General features: G+C 38.8%; 1 protein-coding gene across 1 annotated transcript in view; it reads left to right on the plus strand.

Moving 5' to 3' along the window:
• The window catches only part of LOC131033298 (uncharacterized), a 66620-nt gene that overhangs the window by 11346 nt on the left and 40550 nt on the right, over positions 1–14724 (plus strand). Inside the window, exon 3 of the mRNA XM_057964484.2 lies at positions 9637–9698. Coding sequence (XP_057820467.1) covers positions 9637–9698 — 62 coding nt within the window. The remainder of the gene's footprint in view (positions 1–9636; positions 9699–14724) is intronic.

A 14724-nucleotide genomic window follows, 5' to 3' on the forward strand; every position in this document is an offset into this window, starting at 1 on the left:
AAGAGAATAAGAATGCAATACTTCCTTCTTTTGCGAGGTGAAAGTGATTCTTAATGAAGGATGACGCTCTTTTTAACCCAATTAGGAGAGTGAATTCGTTATGGATGTATTTTACCAAGTGCAAAAGAGGTTGTAGTCAAGGACTTACACCCCTTGTAAGAGAGAATCCTTGAACAAACAACAACAAATGCATACAAGGAATAACATCAAGTAATAAAGTTCACACCATCCATGAAATAGGAAAAAGTGGATCCTTAGATAAAAATAAGGAAAGATCATTGCCTCCCAAGGATAAGGATAATGAGAAGGACTTACACAATCTTCTAGGGAGAGATTTGGACATAAGCAAAAGAAGAGATGTATGAAATCATTCTTGTCCCCATAGGAACAAGAAAATTAGGCTATTATGTTGCTTCAAAAAATATGATTGCACTTGAAATTGTACCATCATGAATGACAATGAGCCCCCAGTAAATGAGCTACCAATGTCACATAATGGTGAGCAACATAATAGCCATTAATGTTATTTAAAGACATGATAGATTGAATGAGGTATTTGAATATGACATGCTAAATGCTCAACTATAAGTGAGATCAAAAACATGTATAAAATGATAAAAAATGAAGAAGAAAAATCACAAGAAATCTTAGAAGAGGGATGAGTGTAATTTATTAGAGCCTTATCCCTGGAGGAAAGGACTTTATGATGAATAGGAGATAAAGATTCATAAGTGGATTTAGAAATTTGAGGGGATTCATAAAGAGATTTGTTCATCGCCAAGATTTTCTTATGAGGGGAATGAGAGTTGATAGAAGTAGAAGATGATTTAGTTGAAGTGAGATCATCATCACTACTAAATATAGCATTCACATTGAGAGATGGTCTTTTAGATGCTTTGGTACGTTTGCAGGGATTATAGCAGAGTCCAAAGGCATAATTGTGAAAATTAGTCTCTAGAGGAACTTTTATCCCTTGTTCATGAGCGCCACAACCATTTCCATGATACCCATGCTTAGCAAAAATGCGAAAACCACGACCATAACGATCAGCCATTTCAGGAAGAGAAGGTGGTTTTTCATAAGACAAAGAATCAAACTCTTCATAATTAGAGGTGTGAGGAGAAGAAGTTTGAGAAGCGGCCACAAAATTATTGCTCATAGGTTCAGGTAAGATTGATTGATTTTTAGTGTCTTCCTTCTTTTTAACTTTAAACTCTCTAGGAGGAACCCTATACTCACCTACAAAGGTGGGATTAAAATCAAGAGATCCCCAATCGTCTTCTGCGAGAACCTTCTCAGCATCAAAAGCCTTTTCATGTGTAGATTCAAGTTGAGAAGAATCTTCTTCAGGAACTTCAGACTCATCCAAAGAATTTTGATTATTAGAGGGTGATGATCCATCCATAGGTATCTTGTTTAACGAGTCATCACTAGAAGAGGAAGGCTTAGAAGAACTCCCTTTGGAAGTAGATGTTTGCAAACAAGCCTGAAGATTAGTATCACCTATCAAGGTATATGTCTTATTGTTATAAATGAATTTAACTTGTCTATGCAATGTAGAGGGGACAGCTTGCATACTGTGAATCCAAGGTCTCCCTAATAACAAGTTGTATGTTAGATTTCCCCACATAACATGGATAGGAGTAGGCAAAGTAACAGGTCCCACTGTGATGGGTAAGGTGATAATACCTAATGAAGACTTAGCCACATTGTCAAAGCCTCGAATGGGACGAGAGTCAGGCTCAATAAGGGATGTATCCACATTCATCTTATGCAATAGATTGATGCTACACACATTAAGGCCAGAACCATTATCTACCAGTGTTCGTCTTATAGCAGTGTCATTTATGATAACCACAATCATCAAGGGATCATATTGATGTTGAATTTCACTAGTAGGCAACTCATCTTGAGTAAACACAATTTGAGTTTTAGGATTCATCACAGAGTTAACCAAAGACACTATATTACTAGATGTATTAGGTGGAGGAACATTCAAATCTTTCAAGGCATCTTGTAACATTCCATGATGAGCAGAAGAAGTTTGGATCAAATCCCAAAGGGATATCTTAGCAGGGGTAGTTTTAAGTTGTTCTATGAGATCATAGTCCTTACTAAGCATTTGTGAAATACGAGGAGCTTGAGGAAGAATAGGTTGGGAAGGAGGAAGCGAAGTGGGGATAACTGGAGGAGAATTAGGTTGCCTATTGTTTCTTGTGTTATAGGTATGGGCAACCGCATGATAACTCTCTCTAGTTAGTTGCTTAGCATACTCATAAGGGCTCTTAGTAGAGTAACCTCCTTGCACAGTAATAATAGGTTTCTTAGGAGTGCAAAAAGAATCATTAGCATAACCACCTTGAACCACTAAGATAGGCTTATTTAAAGGTTGAGAATTTTGAGAAGGACAAGCACCTTGGACAGTGAAGAGAGGTTTGTTAGGTGTTTCATTCACATGTATCAAATTGATTGAGGATGGTTTAGAGGAATGAACAAAAGTGTTGGAAGAATTATTGATAGTATTCTCTTGCACTAAAATCTCATCACGGATTAAATCAATTTTAGGAGAGAGACAAGGGGTAGGCATTGATGTTCTAGTAGGAAGAGTAATACTAGGAAAGGTCATATCATCCTCTATCATCAAAGGATCTACATGGGGAATAAACTCTCTAGGAGAAGGATCAACATTACTCTCTAAAGTCTCACTTTTGAGAGGGAGATCTTTGAAAGAGATGTTAACCATCTTGCTTTGAACTAGGGTTTCCTTATGAGTAGAACCAAGTTGAGGAGAGGGAGATGCTTTATTTTTAGAGGGAGAATGATTGAGATTCAAGGAAGGGGAGAAACTATCAAGGGAGTTTTCAATCTTGATTTCATCCCCTTTGGCTAGGGGTAGAGAATAATCTATACCTTCTTCTAATGGTTCATCCCAAATAGTGAAGTTGTTGAAAGGAATGTTTGAAGCATTGTCAATTTCGGGAGAGGAGATAACATTGTTTATTAATTCCTCATCCTTAGGAGGGAGAGCATCAATAGATGTGTTAAACTCATCCTCTTTCCTCAAAATATGTTCAATAGGGGAGAGAGAATTAAGGAAATTGCTTATTATTTCATCTTCTTTCTCTAAGGGATGCGAATGATATAGGTAAAAGGTGGAAGAGTCCAGGGTAAATCCCTGGTGAATATTGAGTGTATGGATATCTATGTGGTGCCTGTGAGTCAAATGTTTGTTCTCAATATGAAAATAAAACAGGTACGGGGCCAGCTGGATGTGCCAGGTGAATTTGGACTGGACAGATGCTTCTGTTGAACTTTGACTGGACTGATATCTCTGTTGAATAGTGACTGGATAAATATTCTGTGATGCGTCTTTTAACTTGAAAGACAAATGGTTCTTCATTGTTCAAGAAACCAAACACCATATAATAAATAATGTATGTGGTGCGTTTTATTTATTTCTGGACGAGGTAATCAGAATCAAAAAAGGGATATGGAAAAAGTGATCATCTGTAACAGAACTCCAAAATTTGAATGCAAATTCAGTGCTGTTAAACATCACCAGTCGGAGAGAATCAGGGGCAATGAATGGTTTGACCATCCAAACTCCAGACCTAATAAATAGGGGAGTTAAAAAGCAGATTTCTGACATTCGAATCACTTCCGTGGCAAAACCACAACTATAATGGACAGCTGACTGCTGTTGTAATCTATGTACAGGGCCTCATAAGCAACTTACACACAGATTTAAGGCCTGATTTATATTGAATACAATTAAAATAACTAAGCTGCATGTAATAGCAGAAAATGGTGACAAGAACATTATGAATGTCTTAAGAGAGATAAGAACCAAAGACACATAGCTCCTTTTGGAAAAGTCTTGAAGATGCCATCAGCATAAGACTCCCATTAATCCCCAACTCATCATATCTGTTAGTTTTCTAATGTGTGCACTACAAGATAGTATAGACATACGTTGCAGTCTATACTTTGCTTCCAAGTTTTATTTCTGAAGCTCATAAAGGCTTCTATATACAACTTTCTTAGCTGTGGTTAGGTGTCAGGACATTGTTGCCTTTCTAGTTTCATGACATTTCTAGGATACTACCACAAGAATTACAGCAGATCCACAAAAATACAAAATGAAGTAAAGATGCTTGCAAGAAACAGATACATGCAGGATTGTAGGGCTAATGTCCAAAATTGCTTTCTAATTGAAAAAGAGAGCTATGCCAATTTTAGGATGCATCGTCCTAAATGCTTAATTCAGTGATGAATTTGCACATCTGATCACAAAGCTTTAAAGTATAAGCCTTCATGAGATCAAGTATGTAGCCAGTTTGCTTGCCTGTCTGATTTGCTCCAGGTACAGAGATGTGGTTCAGTTTCCTGTGGTGTGGGCAGGGAACATGTTTCCTGATTAGGAAATGGACATCTCCTGGTTGAATCCAAGCTGCAATCACAAACCTGTGAGAATTGGATGGGATTTTTTAATTTGAATTTTTGTAATGACTGTCCATAAGGTGGATTGGCTCCTCGGCCTCAAATGCATTGCTACTTATTCAGAACCAACTGCAACATGGTCACCATGTCACTGTGCAGACATGCAGATGAGTGCCTTGGTGGGCCAGCTGGGAAACCTTGAGTTCCTTGCCAATCTGTCGGGCTTTTGCACAGCCACTTTTTACACAGCTTCATGATATAACTCATTTCTAAGTGGATATGTAACTAACAGCTAATGAGCTTGTTATATCGACATTTAAAAAATTGCTGAAAAACTTGCAGACTTGCAAGAGAAAACTCTAGGTGATTTTCTTGTAAGTTAACTCACCTGCTATTTTTTCACATTTTTTCTGCGAGTATCTCATAAGTTAACTTGCTAAAACTCACAAATCCAATAAAATATCTTGCCTGATGACACATGAAATGAGGTTGTGGCCGGAAAAGCATTAAAACATTTCTTCTTCACAACTTTTTTTTGCACCTGATATTCCTTTGTCACATCGATAACATTCAGTGCATTTGCTATTTATTTAAATGGATTTTGTTGATCTTGGATTGATTTGATGATTAACAAGTTCTTTGGCAGCATTTGCAAGATATGTAACCTAACAATGCCCCTGCAGTGTATTTTATTTTCAGATTTTGTTTTTTTTGTTTTCCCTCTTATCCTAGTGTTTTATTATTCTTTTTTTAATTTGTCCCTTTTATTTATCAGCTAGGTAGTTGCTAGGGTTTACATTTTATAATTTTAACTTTTTGATTTATGCTAGGGTTTCAAATTTTATTTTATTTTATTTTTCTTTTGTTCTTTTGTTCATATGTGGCATCTGCTGGTAGCCCTACAGATACTTTGATAGTTTATGATATTTTTTTCTTCAGGAGGCAAAGGAGGATAGGTTGCGATAGATGTAGCAGCATGAGATGTTTTTATGGATCTGATTGCATATGAAGTGTTTTGAATCTTGATGCTTTTTGGCCACTATGATGTGTTTTGCTTTAGCTTTTTTGGTTGCTGTGATGTTTGACATTTATGATAATGACTGTTGAGCTTGACACTAAGTAGTAACTGTTGTATCTGAATCCCTGAACCGGAACTTGAACTGGTGACTTTGAGACAAAAGGTTATGCATGGTACATATGGGCTACTTCATAGGCCATTCATGCATATGACATGTACACAACTAGGACTTGAGCATAACAAACGATTATTTAGGAAAATCATCTAAAGCACTGGAATTCTCCTTACACTATGATCTGTGCATTGGTTTTTTTTGATCGGTAAATAGCAGTCTAGGGGACTGTACCCATAGTATTAAAATATAATAAAAGTTACAGTGTCTCTGCATCTGTCCACAGATTACATCTGCATCATTTACAAATGCTCTACTATGGGCCTTTACTAACAGGCTCCCGACCAACAAAATGTTGACCCACCTACTCTACTAACTGGCAATCAACGGGCAAAATGGAGGCCGTTAAACAGTATACTACCGATACTACTAGGTTCTCCCCCAGCTACATACAAAATTGGGGCTACATTTAAACTATTAAAAACTAATACCCTATACTTCTATACCTCCTCACCCACAGCTCCTAAAGCATTAACCCCTTTGCGTTTTTAGGACAGTCTGGTCCACACCTACCGTGGTCTTCTCTTACAGCCCCATCATTGTCCTCAGTCTCAGGTTCCTCTTGCACAACCTCCAGCTCCACATCGCCAACAAACTGCACCAAATTTTCCTCTATTATATTCTTCAGCAACCAATTCAGTCCATCCTCTAGCACTAGCTCAGGCATCCTTTTCAGGAATAATGGAGTCTTCCTCACCATCCCTTGTGCCTAGGAAGGCAGGAAGGAGAAGAGGCAAAAATTAACGGAAATTTGTCTACTTCACGGCCCTGGACCCTGATTATGTGATCTTTGTCTAGTGCAGTTGTGGAAAACACTTATTCATACAACACTCCCCCCAAAGGATCCTTATTTTGATTTTTAGGCACTTTTATGTTGTTTGTTAATTTATATCTTCAACCCATAATCATCTTGATTTTGAAAGGGTCTAGGTATGTGGAAATGCTTCCTACACCGATCTAATTAGAGGAGATTGTGCAAATTTTTCTTAAACCCTTATACAGTTACAAAAATAGATGCACATACTAACAATAACGTTACATGCAATAAAGCAACAATACCACAACACAAGATGCATGTGGGGAAAACCTTTTCAGGAGAAAAACCTGACATTCCAAAAGCCTTCTCAATGTATTAATAATAAACAAAGTTGTACAACCACTTTCAAAGCAAGTCTTCTTAACAGTTGTATACAATGTTGATTCTTGGAGCTATTCTGGCAACATAACAGGACATGCAAAAGACACCATAGAAACTACACTCCAAGTTATCCAATTATGGAGAATACAAGTATGGAGGTAGCTTCCTCTAGAGGAAGCTACAAGAGATGGGTATTCAAAACTACTTCGCACATTTTCCAACAATCTCCAAGCATGCAAATGACACTTGTACAAGATTCTTTGACCCCTCATTCCAGCCTCCAAACTTGGGAGCCTCCTTTTTGCTATAAATAGGTATGAAAGATGCTCATACACACCTTACAACTGTCATAGAATCTGACATAACTGATAGCACTTACAGTTGTAAGAGAATCCATCATAACTGACTATTAATAGCTGATTCTCTTATAGCCTGTCATTATCCAACTTGGGTGTCCACATTCTCTATGCAAAGATGCTTCTTAGCATTTGTCCAACTTGTTATAGAATTGGGTTTTATGTGTCATAAATTGTCATAGGAATATGTCATTCATCATAAGGCATCATAACCTCTTACACATTGCTCAAGATGCTGACACATGGCACAGAATTTCTACGACAGAGTGGGATGCTTACCTTCCCATGTGGGGACAGAAACATCCTTGTCACTTACCAGTGTGGTAACAACTCACTGTGCCGAGTCACACAAGATGACAAAATAAGATGTGCAAGAAAATACAACATAGGCATAAATAAATACAATAATTAATTAAATCAAATTATCAATGCTAGGAAATACTAAGGTTGAGACACCTTAATTCCCAACAGATCTGTCGTTTGATTATAAGAATTGAATGTAAAATTCGAATTTATTGTTTGTAATTTGTTATTTGCAGAAAAGTTACATTTACTTTACTAAATTTGGGTTTTGAATAAGGAGTCATAGTATTAGCTATTTTGTTGTTGTCATTTCAATGCATTTACTGTCAGTTTTGAGTATGTGCCACATGTGAATGACTGTCTCAGAACTCTTATTTGTTCTCCCGAGAAGATTATCTACAATAACATATTTTATTTTGCTTATGATGGATGACAAAATATGTTTTTGGCCTAAAATATTATGTTCTATGTTCAGGAAAGAAAAAGGTATTTTTAATGCAATATGCATTCCCCTGTTTTTGTGTAATGTCCCTGATTTTGGCCTGGAATTGTTTGTGTTTGATTTTTGGATCAATAAGGGAAAATTATTTAATTTAATATTATATAAGTTGTCTCATTATAATTAATAAGTCACTTAAGAAATATTATTAAAATATTGTTAAGAGGAGAAGGTTCTAGAAGCTAACCAATCCATGGGAGGAAAAGGATAAAATGGGGAGGTGGCTCATTGTTTTGGCATCGGTTATTTGTTATCTTCTCTTGTATTGTGGTTGTGGACCCAAGGGTGTCCGCAGATTTGGTCATAGGGAATGAAACCTCCCTTTTGATCTGCATAACTGAGGGGGTGAGAGATCCTCCGAAGGGTTGCCTTGAGAGTGAGGGATATTCAGTCCTTCATACTGAACTAGTTGGTGTTTGATATCAGTTTTCATGGTGTACGATTTTTGTTGAAGACTTCAGCTCTTGAGTGAATGAACAGTGATGATTATGCCTACACATTGAGAGAGGCTAGGCGATTTTTCCTTGGAGCATTTTGGAGGAGTTTTGTGTTGTTTGCAGGTGATATATCAGATCTGAGACATATTGCATCAGACCCTCATCTACTACGATTTTTCTCATAGCCCATTGTGGATGCATCATCTCAAGGCTTTGAGGACAACTGAGGCATCTTTGAGGGAGGGCGATTCCCTTTGATGTATTTTGGTGGAGGAAAGGGTGAAGTTCGTGGTCTAATTATTTCCTAAACAAAATCGTACCAGTCTGAACCAATTTTGCAAATTTGTTCATTGGCTTCCATTGTGACATCGATTTGGAGAATAGACTTGGGCGATCTTCATGGAAAGGGATAGTGATTCTTTGGGGAGTTGTGGAGGAGAGTTTAGCATTGCAAATTATTAATTCTCAGATCTTTATGACAGCAGCAGGGGCGATTTGGCAAGAGGGTTGAATTTGGCCATTAGAGGCTTCAAGTTTGGCGATATTGCTTGCTTCTTCTATTCCTCAACCAGGCGATTCTACCAGGTTCACTTTGGCATCAAAATCTCTTAGTATTTGTCAGTTGTATGCATGTCTTAATGACTGTCATGTGTTTTCAGACATTCTGAAATTCACTGTCAATAATCAAGTGCTTGGCATTCAATTAAGTCATTGTAAGGAGACTATTTTTTCCCCAAAACAAGGAGTAATAAGGTTGCATCAGATCTAGCGTGTCACTTAATCATATGATGGTATGCCAACTGTTTGATTAAATGTCTATAGCTGTCGATGTGCATTTTCACCATTGAAAGTTATGAATATGTATTAGTGGAGTTGGATTGAGTCCATTATGTAATGTGTTGTTAGTCTAGAGTCTAGACAATTAATGTGATCTTTTGCAAGCATCTTTAGTGCTGGAAACAACATTGGATCAGACTGTAACTCAGAACAGCAGACTGAGACTTGGTGTGTGAATCGATTGACAATATTTCTTGTGTGAAAAACTCATTATCTCCACACCTACAAGAGCAAGGGATATTACATTTTGTCTGTCCACAAAACCAATAATATTATTTCTATTCTTGTATTTTATTGCATAGACTCATATATGATCTCTAACTTCTTCTGTGAAGCATTGAAGTCCCATTATAGTGTATGTAAGAAGGAATTTATTTTCTCAACATTTCAAATCAAAATTATTTCTAAATAATTGTTGTTGTTCTCTTATATTCAGGATTGGGAGGGTCTGTTCTTTTAAGAAGCGGTCGCTTGTCAGATATCATTTCAGAGCTTCAGGTACCATGCATATGAAGTTTGAATAATGCCTGCAGTGTTTGCGGGCTATGTTGGACATACTTACTCTTGTGATGTGAAAAATAGAGTTATTTGTCAGGGTATTTATGAATTAAATAGGTTTACACATGCTTTTTATTTTTTAGACAAGTTAATTTTAGCTACTCTTTATCCAGACCCTACTCTATTCTGCTGATTGTTGAGACCAGATCATGTTGTTTGAATATTAGTGTAACTGAGTTGGACACTAAATTGCCTTATTGTGGCCTCTTTGTGTTATGTACTTCCATATTCTTAAAACTGCACTTCTGTATGTCATTTTAGTATGAAATGACAGATAAACAAGCTGAAAGTTTTTTATTATTATTTAATGATACAAATTTTGATTAATTGATGTATATAGTCATATTTGTTATTATAATTTTAAAATTTTATGAAGCAAATTTTGATTAATTGATGGATAGAGTTTTATAAATGGTTTTCATGGCCAACTCATCCATATTTAATAAATTCCGTTATCCTCAGCATTTGTCTAAATGGTAATCAAATTTCTATCTACAGATAACATGGTGCTATTATACAGGAGTATCTTGAATCTCCTTTTATTTTGCCTACATGCATTTGTCTAAATGGGACGAAAATTTCCATCCACAGATAACATGGTGCTATTTTACAGGAGTATCCTGAATCCCTTTGCAGAATAATTAGTTGGAAGTGTCTTTACAGTTACCATCATCATCAGTTCTTGTATTGGTGCCTTCACGGTTTTGGGCAACTGTGACTCCTCTTCTACTGATACATATTAGACTCAGTTCAATCATTTGGGCATTATGGTGTCCTCATCTCTATTTACTTTGACTATGAATCTTTTCTCTTGGATATTTGGACTAATTATAGACTGTTTTTAGTAAACTCAGGGATCTTATGGGTCCTTTCCTTTTTGACAGGACTTGGGTTCCTGACTATGGGTTGACAACTCCTTTTTAGTTCACCAGAATGCCTTTCAGCTTGTGTTTTGCCATTAGTTATAAAACAGTGCGAAACACGCAATGGATTTCAAAGAATTGATCGATTAATCAGAATGAGCAAGACGCTCATAAATAATACAAAACTATTTACAAGAATAGCAAGTTTCTAATAAGAAACTGCTGAGAAGATCGAAGACGATCTGTCTAAAATAGAATATACACTGAATGAGCATTAATACTAAAATTATCATATTTTAATATTCTATTACCCTCCCTTAATGCTCAATCTATTAACTACACCTATAGACCCCCTGAATTTTACAAATTTATCAGGACCAAGGGGCTTGGTGAAGATGTCTGCTGGCTGCTCCGAGGTAGGAACATACAGCAACTGGATGGATCCGTCTTCAACCAGCTGTCGAATATAGTGACAATGCGTTTCCACATGCTTGGTTCTTTCATGGAAGACTGGATTCTTGGCGAGTTTGAGCACTCCCTGATTATCACAGAACAAGGGAGTAGGACCTGCCTGGGAGACATGCATATCCGCAAGCATTCGTCGAAGCCAAACCGCCTCACAAGATGCCTTAACTGCTCCCCGATACTCTGCTTCTGTCGAGGAGAGAGCCACAGCCTGTTGCTTCTTACTAGTCCATGTGACAGCACCAGATCCCAAACTAAACACATACCCTGCTGTAGACTTACGGTCATCAACCGAACCTGCCCAGTCAGAATTTGTGTAACCACTGAGTATAGGATCAGAACTCCGAGTGTACAAAAGTCCATAATCAGGAGTGCCACTCACATAATGCAGCACACGCTTCGCTGCTAACCAATGATCAGCCTTGGGAGCTGTCATGAAGCATGAAATGTAGCTCACTGCAAAACTAATGTCAGGTCTAGTGGCAGTAAGATAGATGAGGCTGCCCACTAGTTGCCTGAACAAAGATTCATCCACAACTGGTGAGGATGACTGAGCTGAAAGTTTGAGCCCGGGTTCCATAGGAGTAGAGGCAGGTTTGCAATCCTGCATTCTGAACCTGTCCACAAGACTTCTGGCATACTTGGACTGAGAGAGAAAGATACTGGTCTCAGTCTGCCAGACTTCAACTCCTAAACAGTAATGTAGAAGTCCCAAATCTGTCATATCAAAGGTGCGGCACAAATCCTGTTTGATCCCAGTGATCAAATGTGCTGAACTGCCAGTAATGATTAAGTCATCCACATAGACAACCACAAACAGAATATCATTACTAGTATGCTTGATATACAGGTTTGCATCAGATGGACTCCGTTGAAAACCATGATCTGTCAGGTACTTATCAATTTTCATGTACCAAGCCCGAGGAGCTTGTTTCAGACCATAGAGTGCTTTGACTAATCTACAGACCTTCTGTTCTTGACCAGCAACCTTGAATCCTGGGGGTTGCGTCATGTAGACTTCTTCCTGTAAGTCACCATTCAAAAAAGCACTCTTGACGTCCATCTGATGGACTTTCCAACTGAACTGGGCTGCCAAGGCAAGAACGAGCCGTATGGTACTCATTTTGGCTGTAGGAGCAAAAGTCTCCTCGTAGTCAATGCCTTCTTTCTGTGAGAACCCACGAGCAACAAGACGAGCCTTATACTTGTCTAAGGTTCCATCAGCTTTGTATTTTACTTTGTACACCCATTTGCAGCTAATGGGCTTCTTCCCTGAAGGAAGATCAGAAAGGGCCCAAGTGTGATTCTTCTGAAGACTCTGGAACTCAGCTTCCATAGCCTGTTCCCACTCAGGTATACCTTTAGCCTCTGAGTATGTCTGAGGCTCAAAAACACTGTGTATGTTAGCCATGAGAGCAAAATTGACTGTATGCTGCTGTTTGCTCTTATTACGGGAGGTTCTACCCTCAATGAGCTCAGTATCCCTGAGATCACCAATGGTCTTGGCCCACCATTTAGGCCGGAGAGTAGAAGTGCGAACATCTGGAGGAGCTGGAAGAGGCTCAGGATCAGGAACAGGAGCAGCAAGAGGAGGATTATTCTCCGGAGGGAACTCAGGTAGTGCATCATCGAAAATAGATTCTGCATCATCCCTCCCATCAGGTGAACCTAATGGAATAAGAACACTGTGAGGTTGATCCTCAGAACTCTGCTCAGAAGAAGGGGACTGAAAGAATCCTCTGTCTAAATACTGCTTCAGCCCAATATTTATTCGGAACACTCCTGTGTTGTAACATAGAGCGAGCCATCTCAACAACCGTACGATTGCGACGCTCGACAACACTGTTTTGCTGAGGAGTATAGGGTGTAGTCAACTGGCGTTTGATGCCATGGGTATCACAGAAGTTGGAGAATGCAGAAGAACAAAATTCCCCCCCGTTATCTGTCCTAAGAGTAATGATACTATGTCCAGACTCTTTTTCAACAAAGGACTTAAACTTCTGAAAGATACTAAATACATCTGATTTATGTTTAAGAAAGTACACCCACATCTTTCTACTAAAATCATCTACAATAAGCAAAAAATATTTGCAACCAGTAACAGAAGATGTATTCATAGGACCACAAATATCAACATGAAGTAATTGAAGTACCTTAGATGCACGCCAAGACTTTCCATGTGGGAATGAAGTCCGATGCTGTTTGCCAGCTTGACAGGTGCCACATACTCCAAGATGCTGAGTCTGAATATCAGGTAACCCTGAAACAAGTCCCTCCCGAGACAGCTGAGAGAGATACTGAATGTTGAGATGTCCATATCTCTGATGCCACAAAGTGCTGAGAGGAGAAACACGAGCCGCCAGAGCCACTTCAGGAGAATCACCAGTGTCAAGAAGCCTATATAGGCCATGATCCTCTAGACCAACAGCAACAGTAAGACGAGTCTCCCGATCAATGATGGAGCACTTGTGAGCACTGAACACCACATCTAGTTGAGGAGAATTCCTCATAATCTGGCTGACAGAGAGCAGATTAAGTTCCATTCCAGGAACATAATACACATTCAGAAAAAGGAGAGTCCTTCCACCAGACTGTATCTGAACAGTGCCTCTGCCAACAACTGTATACTCCTCACCTCCGCCAAATACAACAGAATCACTGAAAGGTGAGAAGTCTGTAAACCAGTCACGCCGATGAGAAAAGTGACGTGATGCACCAGAGTCGATGTACCGAGCAGAAGACCTGGCATGATCTGAAGACCTCGTAGCCATAAAAGCATAAAAGGCGGACTCCTTCTGCTCGGAATGTTCCGCAACATGCGCCTTCTGGTGTGACCCTCCCTGCTTCTTTTGTTCAGAAGCGAGCCTCTGACGGCAATCTTTCTTCATATGGCCGTACTTGTGACAGTAATTGCACTGCACATTTTTCTTCTTAGCTCCATCCTGTGTCTGAGAAGAGCCTTTCTGCTGAGAAGACTGAGAGGACTGAAATTTGCCTTTATCCTTCTGAAAGGATTGAGCTGTGAAGGCATTTTCCGAGGAGGCTGATGTAGTACCACTACCAAATTGCTGTTTCCAGTGATCCTGCTGTAGAAGTTTGGTGCACAGTTCTGAAAACTTCAGATCAACATTAGTGGAAGTAATATTGAGGGTTTCAATGAAGTGTTCATACGTTTTCGGAAGACTTTTTAAAGTGATTACAACCATGTCTTCTTCCTCCATAGTCCGACCAATAACTTCGAGTTGATCTCGAATGTCCTTAATCCTCGTGAGGTGCTCCTGTAAGGACATACGTTCATCCATCATAATGGAGAACAACTGATTCTTCAGAAAGAATGCTCGGCTCTTGTCGGATGTCTCATGCAATTCCTTCAGATGCTTCCAGATGTCAGAAGCTGTCTTGCCGGAAGGAATCTGCGGTAACTGATCATCAGTTACTGAGAGTTTGAGAAGCATGACTGCCTCCCGATTGCGTTCATCAAACTTATCTTGATCTGCACCAGGTGTACCAGGACTGAGCTCTTTGCCCAAAACAAGCTGGTCAAGACGCCTATATTCAAAAATGGTCAACATACGTTGTTTCCAGATGTTGTAGTTGTGACCATTAAAGCGTTGACTGCCTTCTAACATCAGATTGGT

Source organism: Cryptomeria japonica, chromosome 10 (assembly GCF_030272615.1).
Source record: "Cryptomeria japonica chromosome 10, Sugi_1.0, whole genome shotgun sequence".
NCBI classification, from domain to species: domain Eukaryota; kingdom Viridiplantae; phylum Streptophyta; class Pinopsida; order Cupressales; family Cupressaceae; genus Cryptomeria; species Cryptomeria japonica.